This window comes from Onychostoma macrolepis, chromosome 07, assembly GCF_012432095.1.
Source record: "Onychostoma macrolepis isolate SWU-2019 chromosome 07, ASM1243209v1, whole genome shotgun sequence".
Taxonomy (NCBI): domain Eukaryota; kingdom Metazoa; phylum Chordata; class Actinopteri; order Cypriniformes; family Cyprinidae; genus Onychostoma; species Onychostoma macrolepis.
Window position 1 is genome coordinate 37,773,995 of NC_081161.1, and position 22,852 is coordinate 37,796,846.

Here is a 22,852-nt window from a genome sequence, read left to right on the forward strand (position 1 = left end):
ACAGAAAACAATATCTGCATTAGCTAGCATAGGCTAACTATTGTTGCTTTATGGTTGACACCAACCCCCCTTTTAAAAAAAAAAATCAATTTTCTTTAAATCTTAAAGGGGATATTTTTAGCATCATAAAGCATTTTCCTCAGAATATCTGTATAGCTGAACTTTATAAAATACCTCTCTGTTAAATATATGTTTCATCCTGAATGTTTTATTTCTCTGTGGAATAAAATAAACATAGGCTACTCCATGTTTCTTGTTAGATAGGCTAATAGTTTAATAAAATTACTGATCAGTATGAACTTGAAGTAAGTGTATATTTATATAGAATACACGATATATGATTATTCACATCATTATGTCAGATTCAATGCCGTTCTTTTACCGCAGAAAAACGTGAAAATGATTGCGGAGATTTCAAATGCCTAAATGCCCTTACTTGCCCTCACCAACATGGCGAGCTGTGGACGTTCCACGCTGAACGAGTCGCTTTTAAATGACGCAGCATGTGAGAGCACGAGATGAAAGCAGCACTGCAAAGACAGCAGTTTAGAGGTAGTTTACACTTTCATATATGTAATTCTGCTATTCACAGTTATCACTGTTATTTATATCAGACATTTTACAACGTATGTCGGCATGCTCGTTTAAAGGTCCCCTGATGTTTTGCCTTATTTTAATAGACGTACTCTGAAAACAGCTGATGTTTGTCAATTTATTGAGATGTAGCTATGTTACGTTAACATGGGTTGCATGTTAAGTAATATGGAAGCAGTACCTTGATACAATAACATGACTGTCAAGAGCTCATGATACTGCAGGGAAAATATTTGTAATTATACTGACAGTATCATGGGCTTTTGACTGTCTGCAGGGAAAAGTAAACATTAGGATTGAGATCTGCCGCCTTTGATAGAAAAGCTTCTTTTAGGTATCATAGTCACACATAAAACGCGCATACGGTGACTAAAGATTGTGTCAAAAATTGAACCAACCCGTGTGTGTGTCGGTGTGTAGCTGTTAACTTGTTTGTTTGAGTAGTCTTTGGAATGACGATTCATTTCAGTTACTCGAATCTTTTGAATCGGTTCACTTTAAAGATTCACTCACTGACCAGTGTGTCCCCATTTGCGTGAGTAATAGCCTATTAGGGGACACACTGGTCAATAGGTAATTGAACCATTCTCTTAAGAAGTAACATCTTATTATCCTTTATTGAAATCTTCCTACCTTCTATTATAAGGCTCCTGAAAAACGTTTAAGCATCTTCCCCCTCAAATGGCAACAAAACAAAATAACAAGCCCGAGTAAATTATGAATTTCAACAACATTGTCAGTCATTTTTATGCGTTCATTTATTTATTTATTTAAAAAAAAAGCTTCTCAACATTTGTTTCATTGTTGCTGATCCAGGATCTTCACACTAGATGGCCACCGATATGGCCGATACACTTGCTGTGCAGGAGAGCAGCCATGAATGTGCAAACAATGACAATGAATCTGCAAAGGATGAAAATGAGACCGGACAGACTGGAGAAACTGAAACACTGTCTAAAAGACAGAGGAAGAAACTTCTTAAGAGTCAACAATGGGAAGAACAGAGAGAACTTCGCAAGTAAGTTGTGTAATTTTAAAATGATTTATATACTATTATAGTATTTACTAATATTTTGAATTAGCTTTTATTTGTATATTTTACGTTTTCATTTTTTTTTTTTTTTTTTTGTATATATTTCTATATAATTTTGATTCATTTTTATTTCAGTTTTAGTCATTTTAGAACTTTACCTTTTATGTCAGTTAGTTATCAAGGCAACATTTCTAATGTAAAAAAAAAAAAACCTACGTTTTTCATGTAATATTTTTGTTTTATTTTAGTTTTGTTTCAATAATATTTGATTTATAATCACCAAAAATTATACTGCAAGTAAGAATTCAAAATGATGAAACGCATAGTAAAACTCTTTTTCTCTATTATTACATGGCCAAGCAGTTCCTGCTGATAGTCTTTTATTTAATATGTGCTTTAATTCTCACTTGTTTATGTAAAGACAGAAGCGGAAAGAGAGAAAACAGCAGAGGAAGCTGGAGAGACAAGCGCAGGCTGAAGACGGAGTGGAGTGGACAGGAAAGAAGCGTTTGTGCAGGTCGGCAGAGCCCAGCTCTCTCAGACTGGTCATAGACTGCAGCTTTGATAACCTCATGGTGCTCAAGGTAAGACGAAGCCCAGTGCTTTTTAACTGCCATTATATTAACAACGTCAACTTCAGTCATCAATTTAATAAATACATTTGCATGCTGCATTGCATTGTTTACAGAAACACAAAATTACATCATTAAAGTTCAGTCACTGAATTAAATTAAGCTTATTTTTTTCCTGTCGCCTAGGATGTAAAGAAACTTCACAAGCAGATTCAGAGGTGCTATGCTGAGAACAGACGCACATTGCACCCTGTACAGGCAAGTGTTTCCCTCAAATAGATATAATATAAATGTGATCTTTAAGATCAAACTTAAAGGTGAGCGTTCAGTTAACACTACCATCTCACATTCTCAGTTTTACCTTACAAGTCATGGCGGTCAGTTAAAGCAAGTCATGGATGAAATTAACAAAGGCTGGGTCAACTGGAAGGTAAGCTGTGAAATGACACTACTAATAATGAATATTACAAATATTTATCAAATGTAATTTGACAAAAACAATAAAACCTATCTATTATTTTTAAATAATCAAATCATACTGTATATTTTTGGCTTGTGTGTACAAAATGCATATCTGCAACTGGCATTTTCAAGGATTTACATGGATTTATAATGAATATATAATTCAGTGTTGACAATGTTTTGTACATCGTTGAGCCCTTGCATCACCCACACAAAAAAAAAAAAAACTCATTAGTTCTCCACAAATCATGAGTCAAAGTTTGCAGCACTAGAATGAGTGTATTTGAGCTATGAATGTTGGATAATGGAAAGCAATGCCTTTAAAGCATCTCTTCTAAATTTCAATGTGGTGTAGGATGTCCATTTCGAGCCTGATGCATTTCATGAAATCATGAAGAAGGAGGACCTAATCTACCTCACCTCTGATTCACCCAATGTGCTACAAGAACTGGATGAGGCCAAAGCCTATGTGATTGGAGGTCTGGTGGACCACAACCATCATAAGGTGAGTGACTTATGAGAACTAAAAGAGGAAATTTACCCTACACCATCACTAAAAAAGATACAAAACTGTCACTGGGGAGAAACCCTTTCAAAATGTATTATGTACTGTATTTTTAGGGGTAAATAAGGTACAACGATGTAACTTTTTGGTTTTGTACCTTATGGTACTGCCTCAGTGACAGCTTTGTAACTTTTTTTTCTGAAAGTGTAGGTCGGTAAAAGGTCAGCATAATATTTACTTTCAAATCATGATGTTATTGTATCTAACGAAACTACTGAACTTGCATGCCCTGCTTGCATGGAGATTAAGATTTTATTTTGAGCTTAAAATACAGTGACACTTGTCATAATTTTTTTTTTATTTATTAATTTTTTTTTTATTATAATTTTTATGTTGAGGTCATTAAAAGTTTCACCTAAGCTCTTGGTTTTGGGGAATTCAAATGCTTTATTACAGGGAATCACATTTGGTCGAGCCCAAGAGCTTGGCATTGCTCATGCTCAGCTTCCTCTGGGCAGTTTCGTCAAGATGAATAGCCGCAAGGTGCTGGCCGTCAATCACGGTGAGATTCCCTCTCTCTAGATATCCATTCAAATGACACTTCCTCTATAATATACTACTTTTAAGTTTCCTAGTGGAAATGAACCAATCGTTTCCCCCCTTGCCACAGTTTTTGAAATCATCCTAGCATTCCTGGAGAAACGAGACTGGCAGGAAGCTTTCTTTACCGTTCTGCCACAGAGGAAGGGAGCTGTGCCAGTGGGCCGAGAGGGCGATGATGAGGAAGACTCTGATGAAGACTCGGACACAGAACAGCCAATCTCAGAAAAGAGAACGGACTCAAAGGACCAATCAGAAAGCAAACAGGAAGAACACAAACCTGTGCTAAACCAGTCAGATTCCAGCGAGCGAAACACGGCTTAGAGATATGTAACATTTAAGATGTTTAATGTTCTTGGAAATGTTTTAATTGTTTTTCTGATTTTTTTTTTTTTTTTTTTTAATATCTCAGTTTGAGATTTGAGATGCTTCATGCAAAGGTTTGGACTTGAAAGTGTTTTTGTTGAAACCAATTTCATGACAAAAAAATAATAATAATTAAAAAATAAGAAATTGCCCCTTTTTTTAGCCTTTTCCATTTAAAAACCAACAACAAACAATAATGTATAGATCTTATGAAAAAGAAAATTACAAAATTTCTTATTTTATAACAATGAGCTTTTTGTTCATTGTAAATGTTTAATATTTGATCTGCTCAAAGTGTATATTTGGTACGTTCTTAAATCGCAGTCCTGTACTAAACAGTATTTTTTTTAAATGTCTAAGTAATGTTAACTAAGAACTAACTAGGAAACAGACTGTGCATATTAGCTGTCTTTGCTGTTCTGCCACAGTGGGATTTGTACTTGTGGGCCAAGAGAACAAGCTCGGACATGGTAAGACTCAGATGTAAGCCATCCAATCTCAGAAAAGAAAAAGACACAAAGGACCAATCAGAGAGAAAAAGGGAGGTACATAAAACTCAGATTCCAGTAAGAGAGAAAACAGGGCAAATCTTGATCTTAAGTAGTTTTGTACTTTGTTGCTGTCGTATGTTTTTTTTTTTTTTTTTTTTTTTTTCAGCTTTATTGTCAGGTTAATGAAATATCACTTGAGCGTTTGAGATGCTGAGGTTTTTTAAAGCAAATTTGATGAGGAACTTTCCTTTTCAGTCTCAGACATTTAGATCTTATGTAGTGATGGTCTACATACGTATTGGTTTTTACCTATTGTTAGTAATCTAATAATATGCATCAAAAAAGAAAAAAATATATTATATCAGCTAATAGACCTAAATGTAGAAGACTTTAACGTAGAGTTAAATGTTCAAATAGTGATTTTTGTAAATCATGCTAGAGCATAAGTGTGTAAACGGGTTTCTGTTTTTAAAGTTTAGCATTGTATTTGATTAAAAAAAATACTCATATAGTCCCCTAGATGTCACTATACACCTACACTTCATTTTTCATAAAAATAAAGTTTCATTTCATAAAAAAGTAAACATTAGTTTGATTAAATAAAAAGAAAAATTTAAAGGCACGATGAGATTTAATAGAAATATCTCTTACTATTCTTGAATCAGTTCAATTTATTTTCATAATATATATTGATTCTTTTTTCAAAGGGTTTTTTCTTCCCTTTAAATATTTTAGTTTTTCAAAGTTCTTAATTGACACGATATTAGCACAGCATATCACAGACTGATTTTATTAGTATTCATTTTATTTTTTTGAAATAAAATTAAAGACCAAACATTAACATTTTGGGGACTTCCAAAGCATCTTATACGTTTATAAACAGAAATGCTAATCACAGAGAGGCTTGAATAACTGTCTTTTTCAGCTCAAACCCCTTGTTTGGAACACTATTCCGTTGAACTCTTTAGAAGTGCCTGAGGCTTTAACTGTTTTCAGGAGGGAGAACAGGTTTACAGTTTTTGGTGCTCTTTCCTTTAGGCCAAGAATGCAACCAGATACAGTGCTTCTGGTAGATTCATGCAGCGTTCGTACACATGCTAGTTATGTCAACACACTTGCGAAAATGAATCAGATACGCTGTTTTGTAGTTAGTTTATCCAGAAGAGTCTTACTGGATATTGGGAAATCTTGAACTTTTATTGGAGTGATGTCTGGTTACTGGACAGTTTGAGAAAATCACAAAGTTGGCTGTAGGAGGACTTTACATTTTAAAAGATACGTAAAATCATGTTAAGGTTAATCAGAGACAAATGATGAACTATGTTCTGAAAGATCTTTTATGAACCTGTAAGATATCTTATTTGTTCATTCATTTGTTCTGTTTGATTCATTTACACAATTCTTCAGCGTTCAGTGTCTCTGATTTTATCCAGAGGTTGTGGTAATCACGTGTTATCCTAACCCTTGTGTTTTTCACAAAAACATTATGACAGGGGGGGAAAAAAAACTGTTAAAGTGAACTCGACCATTAAAGATCTCAAACGATTAAGCAATTACAGAATATTAAACCAGTAGCTAGATTGAATCATCGGATTGGGAAGAAACACCCGGATTAAAAACTGGAAAGTTGAGTTGAGCGCGTAACAACATGTGCACGACTGCGCAATGGAGAGCTGCCTTTTCCAACAGGTGTCTGTAAGCAATTTCTTCTCTCAGAGCATTTTCACGCAATTTCAACTCGAGCGTCCGAAGAATAATGGAAATACTTCGGCTTTTCTCAACATGTCGTAGATCTTAAAATAAAACGAAAACACCATAAACTGGAGTAAAACTTTTGTGCGCTCCCGTTTGGATTTACGCATGGAGAAACGTTCACTTTTTATGGATATTATCCATAAACATTCGGTTTCATTTTTTGTGCTTCAAATGAATTAATCGATAGCTACATTAATTCTGAACGAAGAGTGATTTCGTTTTTATGCGCTGGGTCTCCACCACCTGCTGTTCATGTTTGGGAGTCTCCTGTTCTCCAACATCTCCCCACTGACATCTGTGATCGACTGGATTGATTGGGAACGCAACTAGCTTTTGAGATGGACACTGTTTTCGTATATTAATAATGACCATCGCATTGAGATCGCCAAACTGATAACCTGGACTCAGCTGAAAGTCTGAACTGGTGGACGATGAAGACAGTTTCATATATTCTTGCTGCGTTGATCATCTGGAACTCAGGTGAGACATTTTATATAGCCTAGCATATCATAAATACACTGCGAGTGCAGTTGGAAACATTTTTAAAAGTGTTGCAGGATTTGGGGTTAAACGTTTAGGAAAAGGGCTTCACAACACGTTTACGGTTGTCTGATATTACAGGAAGAACTGGTTCTGATGACAAACTGCGAGTGTGATTCAGTGTGACAGACAGGCGCTCCCTGCTCACGCACACACAGTGTCTTACGCGTCTTAAGGAGTGTTTTATGGGTTGATGAAGTTGTGAGAATAAGGGTGTGATGAATTTGAGGGTGTTGTCAACGTTACTTACACTTTTGAGTGTTTTTGATGGCGTATGAGCTATTCATAAAGTTGTGTGTTAATGTATGGTCAGTGGGTCTGAGTACATGATGTAATGTGATTTATATACATTATTACATTTTGCTTTATCAACTAGATCCTAGAACATCATTCCTACTCTGATATTTGAGTTTAGGGTCAGGTTTAAGGTTATGGCCTTAAAACAATCCCGTCAAGTTATTTTGAGATTTGAGACTGATATTGTTTTAAATGACCGTTATTGTAGTTTCTAATCATTGTAAGGGTGCTTAAAGCTCAGTTTTTCCAGACAAGCATTCTTATTACTGTTAATAGATTATGACCAATTTCCAACCCTGGATATATATTGAACTGCAAATATCTATGAACATAATGTATTTCTTGTTCATAGATGAGATTTGAGACTGATATAGTTTTTTTTTTTTTTTTTTTTTAATGATCATTTTGGTTATTATTTTCTGGGAATTGTTTTATTTCTACTTTTTGACACCAGAATGACTCAATTGTCATTATAGCCTACAGCAATACAAACTGTAATGTTTTTGTTGTTGTTGTTGTTTTTAAGCTGTTAAGATAAAAATAAAGCTAATTATCCAACAACAACAAAAAAATAAAAAATAAATAAATGCATTACCAGCAAATACTTCAAATATTTCTTATTTTAAAAATTCAATTTCTGAGTTAAAAAACAAATTCAAAAGTGTCTAAAATTAACGCACTAATTACATATTAATTAGAAAAGTGTGAATATTAGTAAAAATATTAGTCAAACCAATTAAGACTTTCTCTGCCAAAATTGCCCCCTGATATTAGAGGTAGGTTTAGGCAGCAAATGGCAATCCTTAAGGATGTTGACTCAGGAACTTGTCACACTGCGATAAATCATGTTGTGTGACAGAGGATCTATGCCAGAAATCTTGTCAACAAGTTTATGTCTGAGAGGCTTGTCATTACGTTTCATTGATGTAATGCTGTAGTCTTTGCAAACTGGACAATTGGCTGCCGCGGCCTAATGGTCAAGGATCTGGGTTACTGACATAAAGTTCAAGCTAGAGATAGTGACTCAGAAACTCAAGAAAATTATGGGGATTATAGCCAAATCACTGCCCTGAACTCTGATCCCAAAGCACGTGAAAAGTGCTTAACACTCAGTTTCTCCAGGCAGAGAGTCCCATTAAGTGTACAGTTATGAATGATTTCTGCAGCTTACTTGTTACTGCAAGTAACAATAAACATAATATATTTCTTAGTCATATGTGAACCTTATCAACTTAAAGCATCCAATAGATGTCTGTACTTTTATGTATTTTTATATATATATATTGTAATTGTGCTTGAAATTGCAAATGACACATTGCATTTTATTTATATTTTTATTTTATAATTTTAATAAAACACATATTATTACATTTTTGTATTTAAATGCAATAGTTCAGCTTATATTCACTCAACTTTGCATGCATGCACTTTGTATGTGAATGTTTGCTTATGCTCATCTGCTTCCCAAAAGCAATTAGCCCTGAGACACATAACGAGTTGAGCAGCATGTCTAACTCTCGTCCACAAATGCTCTTCCAGACACCTGTTTGTCTCTCACCCCTCTTCCTTTCTTTTTTGTTATCCATATCTATTCCCATGTCTGCTTTGCCTCTCTGTTTTCTGTGCCAGTTCAATAGAATGATGAAAAATGAAAGGTTCATGTTACCACTGTACTGTAGGTAACAGATGACCTCAGCCAATGTGGTCCAAATTTTCTTTTTCTGCAAGTATATTTCATACAGGTATATTTCTCTTAAAGGTGTTATTTCTATTTTTTAAAGCACTGCTTGAACTGCCTTGGGCTGTATGATATTCATGGGATGGCCTAGAATTTATTTATTTATTTTTTGGTCTGGGCTGGCCCTTTTACTTGTGGTCACATCATGCTATTCAGTTTGTGATGCCTTAGCTATGAGCGCTACAAGGAACTTGCTGTGCTGAATTGTTCCCAACACTAAATGCAAAACAGAGCTATACATTGTAAGAAATAATATGCAAAAGCGTAAAAAATAGCTTTGTTTTACAACTGCAGGACTAATTCGGTGATGTTGTTTTAGATGTTAAAGGTTAAATTTGCTGACCCTCAGGCCACTCAAGATGTTGATGAGTTTGTTTCTTCATTGGAACAGAGAAATTTGGCATTACATCAATTGCTCTCCAGTGGATCCTCAGCAGTGAATGGGTGCCGTCAGAATGAGAGTCCAAACAGCTGATATATAATCCACATGACTCCAGTCCACGAAATAATGTCTCGTAAAGTGAAAAGCAGCATGTTTCTGAGAAACAAATCCATCATTAAACAGTCACTTCTGGTCAAAATTAAGTCTATAATAACACTTCCTCCAGGGAAAATGTCAATCCCCTGTTGTCCTTCCACATCAAAATCCACCACCATTTTTGTTTTAGAACACCAACAGTTGTTTAGAACTGTTTCGGAATCTTTTTGCTCATAAACAGATCTTGATCTGTGCATATTTCACTCCTGATTCAGATGAGATGACTTAATTGAGGAAAGTAGTAATATGGATAGAGGAATCATATTTTAGCTGGATGCAATGGTTTGACATTCAAACACTGTAATGATGAATTTAGATGAAACGCGTAGCTTTTCACTTCACAAGACATTAACTGATGGACTGAAGTCGTGGATTACTTGTCAGATTACTTGTTACATATCAGCTGTTTGGACTCTCATTCTGACGGCACCCATTCACTGCAGAGGATCCATTGGTGAGCAAGTGATGTAATGCAAAATTTCTCCAAATCTGTTCCAATAAATAAACAAGCTCATCTACATCTTGGATTGCCCGTGGTTGTCTAAATTGTCAGTAAATGTTTATTTTTGGGTGAACTATTCCTCTAATAACACTTAATAAAGGAAACTGAGCTAATACATAAGAAATAATTACATATATAGTATAATACATAATATAAAATATTATATGTACTACTCATCCACCAATTCTTTTTATAGTTGCAACATTAATATAGAATTCAAAAGATGTGATTTCTGATTTTACAAACAACCTCCAACAGAGTTCATCCAATAGAATTGATTTCTTTTATCATATTGCTGTTGCCACCATATTATAAAAGCATCTCGAGTTTCTTATTGTTTTATTTGATTTAAACCATTATCTCTCTCTTCGTGTTTTTCAGCAGCCTGTGTAAGTGGAAAAAAAGAACATTTTCTGGAGCCCTCTGAGTCCCCCTGGGCTCTGAAGTCTTTGGCAGAGGAGGAAACGCGTTTACCCTGTCGATTCAATGTATCGAACAGTGAGATTAAGGTGGTGCAGGTGATGTGGATTCGAGAAAACTCAAATGGAGTTGAAGAACAGATTATCACTGCTCATTTCAGTGAAGGCCAGACAGGTAAAACTAACTTTTTTCTTTGCCTATTACTTCACAGACATCAAAACTTAAATAGTTTCAGATTTTTCAGAATGTAATTATTATATTCTTTCATTTTACTAATATTGTCACCAGAGAAAAATAATTTTTTAACCTCTTGGTGTTACTTTCCATTTCTTTGTAATTATTTTGAAGTTTAATCACAATTACTGTATGAGAATTGTTTCAAACTAAATCCTATACCATTTTTTCCCCACTGTGGGATTCTCTAGCTAAAGCAATATCCTCTATAGGCAGCTATGAGTCATTTCAAAAATGTTATCAGTTCTGCAGGGTTTAATCTGATTTTTGGCTGTTCCTTGAATCTGGTGCTGTAACTATACTTGTGCTGTCGGTTCTGTACTCATTTAGCATTCATTTACACTGAATCATTAAGCAGATGTTTTTTTTTTCAGTTTCACTTTTCATACAGGAGCCATTAGTGCAGAATTTCTTCATTTTTATTTCTTTTGAGATGAGAAGTCTTACCGTCACATGTCACATTTCTCTCTCGCAGAAAGCCCTGCATACACAGGGCGTGTTCGATTCGCTACCAGCGACCCAATAGCAGACTCTGCTCTGATTCTCATGGCCACACGCTCTGCAGATGAGGGCAAATACATCTGCAAAATCGCCACCTTCCCCGCTGGAAACTTTGAGACCGAGATTTTGGTCACAGTGTGGAGTGAGTACATTAATCATGGCTACATGGGCGAACAGAAAACGGCAAACTTTTGTCATACAAAACTCTGTGACTGTTCATATTTTATATATTAGCACAGTGGAAGATCACCATAAACCACTTTTGATTTTCAGCATACACTCTGGTCGAGATTGTATCTCATTTTGGTCAAGAACTGCCGACTTAAACAGGAAAAGGTTGTCTGACTAAAACCTCCCCACAGACTGCTGTGAAACCATCAGTCTTTTAACTCTTGTGTTCCCATAAGAAACTTTGCGTTTGTCATGGAAGTATTTTTTCAGTGCTTTTGGAAGCAAATGTGAAGTTTCTTGTGGGAATGCTGCAATGTAAAAAAAAAAAAAAAAAGTTCTTAAAAACTACTTTCTCCCTTTTTTTGCGAATTTTGCAAGTGAATGAAAAATGTTGTACGAGACAGTGCAAAAGCAATGAAATGTAATTTTTCCTTCCATATCATATTTTTATCCATCACCTTAGGGGAGTTTTTTTGAGTCTTATGTATATGCAGTGATCTGCAGCAGTTAGCGATAAAGCCCTCAGTGATACAGGACAAGGATAACGTAAGCCTTTGATTTTTTTTTTTAGCATTACCATTGTCATTTCATTCAGCGTCCCATTCATGTACAGAGAAAACCCGTTAACCACAAAACTACCACTGCTATGATGTATACAGTTATTGTTCTCAGAATAACACACAAGCATTGTCTGCGTCAATGGGAGAGATGATGGACGTATTTACCTGACAGTGTTCATTGTTGCTGCGATTACAAGATCATATAATAGCTGCTGCTTTCTCCTTCAGAAGTATTGTTTATGGTTGTGTTCAAGCAGACTGTTAGAAACAGGGAAAGTCACTCTTTAGAAAATTCTGGTAAAATATCTAAAAGTTTGTTTAAAAATACTGTCAGTACTTCATTGTAAAGTTTAAATCCTATTTATCGTGTTTTTATTTGTGTTATTATGTATCTGTCATTTCATTTCACAGCTAAACCCATTACGTCCCTGCAACCGTTCGTCCTGGTTGAGGGCCAGTCATTCCGTCCGGCCGCTATATGCCGTTCGGTGGCTAAGCCGATGGCAGGCCTCTCCTGGGACACCGATCTCGCGGGTCAGAGTCAGAACCGTAGCTCAGATGGTGAGGTGGCCTCCATCCAGTTTTCTCTCCACCCTCTCCGTAACATGAACGGGCAGAAGCTGGACTGTCTGGTCTGGCATCCATCGCAAAAAGGCCCAGTGAGGATCTCCAATAACCTTGTAGTACACTGTGAGTCCTGATCTCATAATTTGTTTATTTTTTGTTTTCCCCTTGAATTCTTATTACTATAAAGAAAAAATGTAACGCTAATAAAAATCATCCTGTTGAAATTAGCATGAACTGAATTCATTCAGTACAACGAATGCTTTCAGTTTTACTTATAAAAGTACTTTAAGAATGCAATTTCTTTAATAATATATCATTTTATTAAAAAATAAATAAAGACATATCCATTATAGTAATTATAGTGTTTTATTATTACCTTTTCACTACTAAAAACTGGGGAGAGGAGGAATTATATCCTTAATTATCATTTATCACTTATTCAAAATATATTTTCTTATTTCGTACGCTATAAAAACATGCTGGGTTTAACAACAACTATTTCTGGGTTATTTGGCCAACCAAATATTGGACAGAACGCATGCTGGGTCATTATATAGGGTTGGGTTAAGTGTTTGACCCAAATGCTGGGTTTTTTTTTTTTTTAACTCAACAGTTGTTAAAAATTACTGGGTTGGAAATTATAAATCACACCCAGAATTACTAGAGGCAACAGTAATAATCAAAAGGTGAACATCTATTAATCAGCAAGAACACTCATGGACAAAAATATAAGACAAATTGAAAAAATGTGCATTTAAAAGTAACCTCGGACCACCGTCTCGCGTTTCACTCGTAGCTGAAAGATGTCGTGACTGATTCCATAACCTGCCCATAAACAAACTGAGATTGGAGAACATATTTTAACATCAAAATAAATTAAATTCAGTATTATAATGAATAAAATCAGTTTGTTATATCTCATCCCTGTGTGTTGCATTACATAAAATAAAATCATTTACAGCACAGTATAGACTTCACAGATGAAATAAAACATATACAGATCTTTATTTCACCAATTAGGTGGCACTAACCCAATGTCTGGGTAACACAAAGACTACACTACACTGGAAAAAACAACCCAACAGGCTCAACCTTGTGGTTGGGTAGAAAATTTTTTTCATTTTTTAGAGTGTAGTGTTACAGACATTTCTTAAATTGTATCAGTTTTTTTTTTGTTTTGTTTTTTTTGCAAGTTTCCACAAGTACTTTTTAAAGGGCAAAGAATCATTAGTGCTATAGGTAATCTATAATTCATTTTGGCACTTGATGTCAAACCACTTGCCAGGTTATAAACACAAGCTGCCAATGTGCTTTCTCTTTAGAAGAATTTTTAATGTTGTCTTTACTGCATTATGATTGATGTATTATTGCGCCACAAGTTTTGTTAGAGCCACATTTTAAACATCACTGCCTGGATATGACTCAGAATGATTGTGAATTTCAAATCTAGATATCATTCAAACAATTGTGAATTTTATCATGTAAATGTAAAACGCCTTTAGTGTTTACTCAGCTTGTGAAATTTAAATATGATGAAACTGTTGTTTCTCCTGCATGCTGTATGTAACTTCCCTCGGATGTGTTATGACATGTGGACATCTGTTTATTGTCTTAATCGATACTATGACTACATTGTTTCTCTCTGATTCGTCACTACTGCTGCGGTCATAATAATGTCTTTGCTTTGGTTGATTGTAGGAAAATTTAAAGCAATAGTTCTCTCAGAATCAAAATTCAGTCATTATTTAGTCCTCTTCGTGTGTTTAGAAACCCATTTGATGTGTCTACTTCTGTGGAACTCAGTTGGAAAAATTCTCAAGAATATCCTGGTCGTCCTTCTTCTTGTTTTTTTCCCCCAATTCAGTTACAATGAATGAAAGGATGCAAAAGCACCATAAACCAAATAGTTGAAAGTCTGAAACAATATAGTTTTGTGTAAAGAATAGCCTTACATCTTTTATCCATAATAATGAAAGAGTTAACAATGTCTGAGAATGTGCTTTTGAGTCTGAACTATACAATGAATCCATTCATTCAGTTCACAGAATTAATCTGAATGATTCATTCACAAATCGGTCAGATCTGGTTCTGTTTGCAGCTCACTGACTCAGTGATCTTCTGCAACATTTAACGTCTTACTAGAATGGAAGATTATCCGTTAAATTTATATATGCACCATTTTATGATATTTATGGTGCTTTTACGTCAATTTTAAAGCTTGAAAGCCCCAGTCCTCATTCTATATCATTCTATATCATCATTTTAATGGATCTGCTTTTGTGTTCCACAGAGGAAAGAAAGTCATATGGGTTTAATTTAATTTGAATAATTCAAACATATGCATGTCTCATGATGCCAGTAATAGAGTTTGCACGGTGTCAACAAAAGGATCAGGTCAACTTATTGGTCAAACGGGAAGTTCATCACAAGTTCAAACAAGAGGCTGAAAAGTGAATTAGACACGCCTAATTGTAAAATCTTTTCATTTGTGTGCTCTTGTGTATGTACAGACCCTCCGAATGCATTGATATCTGGCTATGAGGACAACTGGTATGCTGAAATGCAAGGAGCCGCGCTGCAGTGCAGCGGTCAAGGAAATCCAGAACCTCAGAGTCTCAACTGGACAAGGTAAAACTCCCTGTCTACCTACATATATCAGTCTGTTTGTTTGTTCATCTTCCTGTAAGCCTGTCTTGTCAGTTTAATTCTGTTTCAGTTGGCTTCTCTTCTATCAGCATGCCAGAGTAATCTCTAGGTGTGGACGAGAAGGTTGTGGCCTAAATTCATGAGTGCATTTTTAATCTACTCTATCAGATAGATAGAATCTTAAGAAGTAATACTGACACTGAGAGGTCACTGAAATACACGACAGTTGTTTTTGCATTCGTGAACAATAATTAGTCACAGTCACACACCTATTTTTCGGCATTTTTCAGTACGAGTGACTAAGGGGGTGTAGACATGGACATTTAGATGATCACGCAATTCCTGAGACAAACATTCTCTGGTTTTCTCCTCCTCTCTGCCTCGAGTGGGGAAACCTGTTCTCTGGCTGCTCGGTGTGAATGCAAAGTAAATGAAGTAACTGTGGCCTGGTGTCGTGTTGCAACTTGCGCAGCAAACAGACAGAACGCATTTTCACACGGAGGGAGAGAGCGGGGGATGAGAAATGGCTGCTGAGGGGGAGATGAGTAGGTTTATGATGATGGAGAATTTACCTGCGTGCTTATGTGTGTCATCGGATGAATCTTACCACTGTCCACATGCAAATTGCGCCATGCTGTATGAAAAACATGGAACTTATAGTTCCTGGTATAAGATGTGGACAGAGTTCTTATTGTCTACGGAAACACTGAGCGGGCCTATTTGTGGTTTTAACTAAATAAATAGGTGTATAAGCTTTTAAAAAGGGGAGAAATTCACTTGGCTGAACTAAAAACAAAAAATCTGGCAGGTGTTAACACAGAGTTTGTTTGACAGCCCTCATTCTTAAGCACTATGCAAGGTGAACAAAACAAAGCTCTTAAAAAAACTGGATCTTGATGCAAAACCAATTGAGAACTACTACTTTAAAGCACTGTACGAAATTAGTTTTTATTTGTAATTATTTGTAATTTTTTTTTTTTTTTAAACAACACTATTCTGGCTGTATTGTGGACAAAAAATGTTTTGTGAGAAAATCACTGATGAACTGAAAGTGATACAGACCAGGGATATTTTAAGTTGGCATTCATGAAATAATCAAAAATCAATTTTTATGTACAGAATTCTTCAGTAAAGATTCAGTTGTTTTCAAAGTACAGTTTGGGGTCAGTAACACTTGAAAAATGAATATTTTTATTCAGCAAGGACACATTTTATTGATCAAAAGTGACAGTAAAGACATTTATAATGTTAGAAAATATTTCTGTTTCGAATAAATGCTGTTCTTTTGAGATTTGCTATTCATCAAAGTACCCTGAAAAAAAAATGCATCATGGTTTCCCCAAAAATATTAAGCAGTACAACTGTTTTCAACATTGATAGTGATAAGAAATGTTTTTTGAGCAGCAAACCAGCATATTGGAATGATAGAAGGATCATATGTGGACCATAAAACCAGTCATAAGGGTTAGATTTTTTTAAATTTATTTAAAAAATAAGCTTTCCATTGATGTATGGTTTGTTAGGATAGGGCAATATTTGGTCAAGATGCAACTATTTGAAAATCTGGAATCTGAGGGTACAAAAAAATCAAAATATTGACAAAATCACCTTTAAAGTTGTACTTATCAAAACATATTACTAAAAGTTTTGATATATTTACAGTAGGAAATTTACAAAATATCTTAATGTAACATGATTTTTACTAAATATCCTAATGAAAAGCAATCATTTTGACCCATACAGTGTATTGTTGACTATTGCTACAAATATACCCGTGCGACTTATGACTGGTTTTGTGGTCCAGGGTCACATATTAGAATTATTTCTGAAGGATCATGTTCTGGTATTAAGGACATTTTAAGTCAGTGTTGTGTAAATAATTAAGCACAAGTCATTTGTTATGTGTAGAATCCTAGACTAAAGATTTGAGGGTTTTTGATTGAGGGATTAAATCATATTTCGTTGTCCGCACAGGAAAGATGAAGCTCTACCAGAGGGTGTGACTGTGGAAGGAGGCACGCTGCGCTTTTCCAGGCCCCTGAGCTTGACAGATCAAGGACTTTATATCTGCACCACCACCAATAATGTGGGATCTGGAAAAGCTGAGATTCAAATAAAAATATCAGGTGTGTATCCCACTGGAAACCCTTCACCCAGGTTAAAGTGCAACGTGCTGTAATGCACAGTGCTGTCATCTAGTGAAAATAATATGCAACTGCATATCTCATAATCTATCAAACTGAAAGAATATTTCATCCAAAAATGAAGAGTCTGTCACCATTTACTCACCCTCATGTCGTTCCAAACCTGCATGATTTTTATTTTTTTTAATCTATGTAATGTAGGCAGATGTTAGGCAGAATGTACAAGCTGTTCTTTTTCATAAAGTCATTGTCTAAAAGAACAAAAGCACCATAAAGAAGTCTGACTCGTTCACACAAATGATGACAGGACTGTTGTAATTGAATATAATTGTAATTGAATGTACAACAAGTTCATAAGTTTTGTTGCATGTTTCTTTCAGAGTTGCCTCCGACTAACGCATCTGTGAACTACTTGATGATGATTATTATCGCTGGCGTTGCTGCAGTGATTGTTCTCACTCTTGTCATAGTGATAATTTCAGTAAACCGCTACTATAAGCGCAAAAATCAACAACTGGCTATAGAGCTGGTTGCAAAAAAGTAAGAAGATTTGTCTTTCTTTCTGAACATAGAATAATTTACATGACTGGTCTGAATATGAGAATTCCGGCAAACCTGTGCTTCATTCTGTGTCTGTCTCACTCTCTTTGCAAGGGAGGAAATCAGCACTCTGTCGAGACAAGCCTCATTTAGGAGAGTCAACTCAGGAAGCACAGACAACAGATACTTGGTAAAAATACATATGTACACATAGAAAAATGTTTATTGATAATGCAAGGTTTGGGGTCAGTAGGATTTTTAAAATGTGTTTTAAAGAAGTCTCTTATACTCACCAAGACTGAATTTATTTGATCAATAATGCAGTAAAAACAGCAATATTATGAAAATATATATGTTTTTTTTATCTTAATATGTTTTAAAATGTAATTTTATTCCTTGATGGCAAAGATGAATTGTTATATATGCTGATTTGGTGCTCAAGAAACATTTCTCATTATTATCAATGTTGAAAATAGATTTGCTGCTTAATATTTTTGTGGAAACTGTGATACTTTTTTCAGGATTCTTTGATGAATATAAAGTTCAAAAGAACAGCATTTATTTGATATAGAATTTTCTTGTGACATTATAAATGTCTTTACGGTCACATTTGATCAGTTTAATGCATCCTTGCTGAATAAAAGTATTACTTAAAAAAAAAAAAAAAAAATCGTACTGACCCCAAATGGTATGGTAATAAATGACATGTGTGTGTATATACTGTTTTATCAATTCAAACTTTATAATCTTCCGTTTATAAAATGTTTTATTTGTTTACTGCTTGTACTATTTTGATAATTGACATTATTAAATGTAATGTCATTCTTTTTTTCTTTCTTTTTTTTTACACATGGCTTAATTATGTTAATTTCCTATATGCAACAGCATATATGTGCACCGTTACTGTATGTATATTGCAGTATATTATATCTCCCTCCCTCTCATTTCACTGTCTCTGTCTTCTTTTAAAAGGACGACAATAATCCTTTAAGAGTTGAAGGGACGATACGCACAAGTCTCTCTTCACTGGTTTGTCACTCTTTTCATGCATCATTGCAAAAAACAGTATATATACCAGTCACATTCTGCAATTGTTTGATATGATATATATACTGTATATATATACTGTGTATATATATATATATATATATATATATATAAATATAAATATTTAGGCAGAACATTTCAGAATTGAATTTCGTTTTCCTCTCTCGCACACACACCAAAACCCAAAACGTTTACTTTCACAGGATCGTCCTCGCTCCAGGGATAGTCGGTCCACGCTGGGGGGGGTGGACTCACTCGGTCGCCCTGCAATTTATAACACATCCAAAAGAGGTCGAGACAAACTGATGGACAGAACTGAAAAAGAAGCTCGGTTGATGATGGAGTCTTATGAGATGGACAGTAACGTATCACAGGTATGAGATAAGTTTCATAAGTCCGCTTGTGCGGTTGATCTATATTGCCACTTTCACCTTAAATAGACCTTAAATTTGTTGAAAAAGAACAACAAATTGTTTTTCTGTTCTTTTTCAACAAATGGTCCGTGAATGAACGCGCTTAACCTTCCAAAAGAAAATGGTGTTCATTCACATCAGAAGAAATCATCTGAAATTAAATGGACACATTTATTTTCTCTTCATTTTATATAAGGTTTGCGTTTTTGCAACCATGCTAAATATTAGTATTTAATAATTCTGGGCTAGCTAGTTTAGGACTAAATGTTGGTTAGTAGTTATTGGGAAATGTATATGTCCCATACACTACTGTTCGAAAGCTTGAGGGTTTGAAAGAAATAAATACTTTTATTCTGCAAGGATGCATTTTAGTTTATTCTTTTGTCATTTCTACTCATTAAAGAAGTGTCAAGGTTTCCAGAAAAATATTAAGCAGCGCAATCTGTTACTAATACACTGATAATAATGAGAAATGTCTGAGCAGTAAATCAGCATATTAGAATGATTTCTGAAGGATCATGTGACACTGAAGACTGGAGTAATGATGCTGAATTTTTTTTTTAGCTTTGCCATCACAGGAATAAATTATATATTAAAATATAGTTTATTTTTTTAAATGTAATAAATAAATAAATAATTTTTAATTTATATTACATATCAGTTTATATAAAATGTGCCTTTATTTCTTTCAAATTAGTAACAGGACATCAAAATGTACCCTAATTTTATGACACCTTTTCTACTGTTTTACCGCCAAATTCCATGCAAATACTCTAATATGATCTGATAAATCTAGTTCTTAAAGCTTTAGTAACTCTCAACGGTTTAGTAATGCTAACACAGTTAACATAAGCTGTATCAAATAATTATGCATGTAAAACTGCTCATAATCACATGTTTACACTTATGCTATACAGGAAACCCAACTTCTCCCTCCTCTCCACCCCTCTTCTTATTCAATGGAGCAGGCTGTTGAAATTGTCCGGTCTCGGAACGGCAGCGCCATTCTCCCAGCAGAGGGGAGGCCGCAGTCAGGAGGAAGTAACAGAGGGGGCAGCAGAGGGCATAATTCGCCCTTGGTGTCCATGTACCCGACTCTTACGGATGAGGAAGAGGAAGATTCTGTCAGCCCTGCAGATTCAGGAGTTCACAGAGGTTTAATGGAGCCTGACGGTTTTGAGAATGGCGGCAGCGAGACGGCCAGTTCTCAGATATCTGAGGCGCTATCCAGTCATTTCGAGCGCACTAACGGCACGCTACGGCCCAAGTCAAAACCCAATAACATCCTGCTCCCAGCAAACACAACACTTTTCCTCATGCCGCATAGCCCAACTATCCACAAAGCTCAGATCGTTTAGAGTGTTTATATGGAAACGTCCATATAAACACAGCCGATATTACAACAGAAGGATGTGTTCCTCTGTAATTCCACTCGACAAAAGGCTGTCTGGACAACTAACCCAAAAATGGATCTTTTGTATGAACTTTTATATGACTACATTCTCAAGATGGCAAAAACATGGACCGAATGACCATCATCTAAACTCAAACCTGAAAAACAATACCAGCATTACTCAAACAGTCCCTCAAATAATTGTGAAATCCACTGTGTAATCTGGAAATGGGACGCTTGAGTATTAAGGGTCACAACATGTGTTTCAGGTGCAGATTAACTGGAATCCGCCAAAGTTGAGCTCCTCTGTGTGACCATGGAATTAAGATTGTTTTTTTAGTTTTTTTTTATTATTGCAACCTAAGGCTTCACTTGAATTGCTGTTGAGGGAGAAAATACTACATGAACTGTTTTCTGGTCAGTTAATCCTTCACTGTGACTTTTTGACCTTGATGTCTATAATCCAGAAATGTACAAATGCTGTTCTGACTTTTTGTTTGTTTTTTTTTTTTTGTCGTTTTTTTTTTTAATATGTGTATATTATATATTTTGACTGGAAACAACCAACTGCATGAATAGTATTATGAAGTACTGCATTACCTTGTTTTGATGGCTCCTGCGTGTTCACAGAATGTCATCGTCAGTGTAGGAGTTACACTGTCGTTGTTTACAACATTTATACTTCATTATATGTACTAGTGCTTTAAATGTATTTAGTTTTAACCCTGGAGAACCCAAGAACCCTTTTCTTATTTGGAAAATTATGAACTATGCATTAAATTACTGCTATAAGTTCACTGAACACAAAAATATCCACTTTTTCAATTTTAACCCTTTATTCCCTATTTTAGGATTAGGGCCAAATTTGACCCATTGGGCTTTAGGCGTATCATTTCAAAGAATCACAATAACAAACACTGTCAATGCAAACTATTTTAAATTTAGGAAAATAATCAGTCAACCACACAGCTACATTTAACAATGGTTTTTTTTTGCTTTATTTGTTGCATGTTAGAACTGGATTTCAAATGTACAAACACTTTGGCCAATGGAACACTGTGTTGATTGGTATTCTCAACAATATTTTCCAACATATCAAGGGAAACAAAGCGTCGAAAGTAAACCAGTGGCGTGTCTGTCGTGGCATCCTGGTACGACTCAAACTGTTCACCTTGAAAGTTCACGTCAGGCAACTCAAAGCCTTTCTTTCGCCAACTGTAAGTTTTTTGCGGCACGATTTGGCTCCATCTGTGGGCTAGCAGTCTCGGCAGACGGCACATCTTCATCGCTGGACGAGTCATTGGACGAGTCACTGTCTTGGGCAGAAGATTCACCACCATCACTTTCATGCGGTTGAAACAATTCATCAGAATCGCTATCGCTGTCCAATTCAGGGCCAAAGTCACTATCATCAGCTTCAAGTTGCTCCAATACTTGTCTTACAGTGATCTTTCTCTGTTACTTTCCCTGTCCTGAAAAGGAGCGCCATACTCCTGAAAAGATATACTACTTTATTAGTCTCTGGCCCTGTACTACTGAGGTAACTTAGTAAAATATATTATACAAATGAATTTATTTCAAGGCTTTAGCCAAATACAGGACTGTCACCATTCTCCAATGAAGTCACTCAAAGAACCAAAGGGTCATTTTTGACCCCACATTTTTTAACCCATACACCCAGAGGGTCATTTTTGGCCCATTGTTTTTTTAACTAGCTCAGAGTTGCTAATTTATCCAAAAATTATATAAAACATACTTCTAGGCATTCTGCAAGCTAATACTAAATAGATTAACAAAAATACACAATTTTACCAACCGCTGGTTTGCTGAGAAGACGATTTTGTTTGGGTAGGTTTCCAGCTCAACAAAACAGCATGTGGTCAGCCATCTTGTTACTACCACTCTGGCACTTGTGAGTTCAATATTCATCCACTAGGTGTCTCTATGCAGGGGCCAGAAGTGGCACTCTGGGTTTTTGAAGTTAAATTTGACAAAAAAAAATTTTTTTGTTAATTTTGGGTAGCAGCAATTAACAGCGGCCAAATTTGACCCTGTGGGTTCTCCAGGGTTAATAAGCGGGCAGTGTTACCGCAAGCTCCTGAGACACTCTTGTGACCTTTCTATCTAACAAAATATAAAGGCATGGGTCCTGATGGTAACTTCGGTGTATTCAATTCACTGCAGTGTATGAGGGTTATTAAATCAACCCTAATTACACTGCAT

The 22,852-nt window shown here is 35.4% G+C and overlaps 2 protein-coding genes across 3 annotated transcripts; both read left to right on the forward strand.

Annotated features, from left to right (window-relative positions):
- The first annotated feature begins 423 nt into the window (after positions 1–423).
- Positions 424–4,282, forward strand: trmt10a (tRNA methyltransferase 10A). Its single transcript, XM_058781516.1, has 8 exons — positions 424–552; positions 1,411–1,612; positions 2,049–2,211; positions 2,386–2,457; positions 2,555–2,629; positions 3,017–3,166; positions 3,623–3,728; positions 3,837–4,282. The coding sequence occupies exons 2-8, from the start codon at positions 1,425–1,427 to the stop codon at positions 4,088–4,090; spliced, it is 1,008 nt and encodes a 335-aa protein (XP_058637499.1). The 5' UTR covers positions 424–552; positions 1,411–1,424; the 3' UTR covers positions 4,091–4,282.
- Positions 4,283–5,860: 1,578 nt separating this feature from the next.
- On the forward strand, positions 5,861–22,100 carry nectin4a (nectin cell adhesion molecule 4a). Of its 2 annotated transcripts, XM_058781510.1 has the most exons (11): positions 5,863–6,858; positions 10,375–10,587; positions 11,123–11,290; positions 12,291–12,569; positions 14,957–15,074; positions 17,067–17,218; positions 17,617–17,776; positions 17,891–17,966; positions 18,749–18,805; positions 19,027–19,197; positions 20,154–22,100. In XM_058781510.1, exons 1-11 carry the CDS (start codon positions 6,810–6,812, stop codon positions 20,592–20,594), a joined length of 1,884 nt encoding a protein of 627 aa, XP_058637493.1. In that variant the 5' UTR covers positions 5,863–6,809; the 3' UTR covers positions 20,595–22,100. The 2 variants fall into 2 exon arrangements, with proteins under 2 accessions (XP_058637494.1, XP_058637493.1); XM_058781511.1 differs by lacking the exon at positions 18,749–18,805 and having other exon boundaries at positions 5,861–6,858.
- The last annotated feature ends 752 nt before the right edge of the window (positions 22,101–22,852 follow it).

Coding starts and splice junctions, on each gene's coding strand:
- trmt10a (XM_058781516.1), top strand. CDS start 1,425: ATGGCCACCGATATGGCCGATACACTTGCTGTGCAGGAGAGCAGCCAT. Junction 2,212..2,385: donor ATAACCTCATGGTGCTCAAG/GTAAGACGAAGC, acceptor CCTGTCGCCTAG/GATGTAAAGAAACTTCACAA. Junction 2,458..2,554: donor GCACATTGCACCCTGTACAG/GCAAGTGTTTCC, acceptor TCACATTCTCAG/TTTTACCTTACAAGTCATGG.
- nectin4a (XM_058781510.1), top strand. CDS start 6,810: ATGAAGACAGTTTCATATATTCTTGCTGCGTTGATCATCTGGAACTCA. Junction 10,588..11,122: donor TTTCAGTGAAGGCCAGACAG/GTAAAACTAACT, acceptor TCTCTCTCGCAG/AAAGCCCTGCATACACAGGG. Junction 17,777..17,890: donor ATAGAGCTGGTTGCAAAAAA/GTAAGAAGATTT, acceptor TCTCTTTGCAAG/GGAGGAAATCAGCACTCTGT.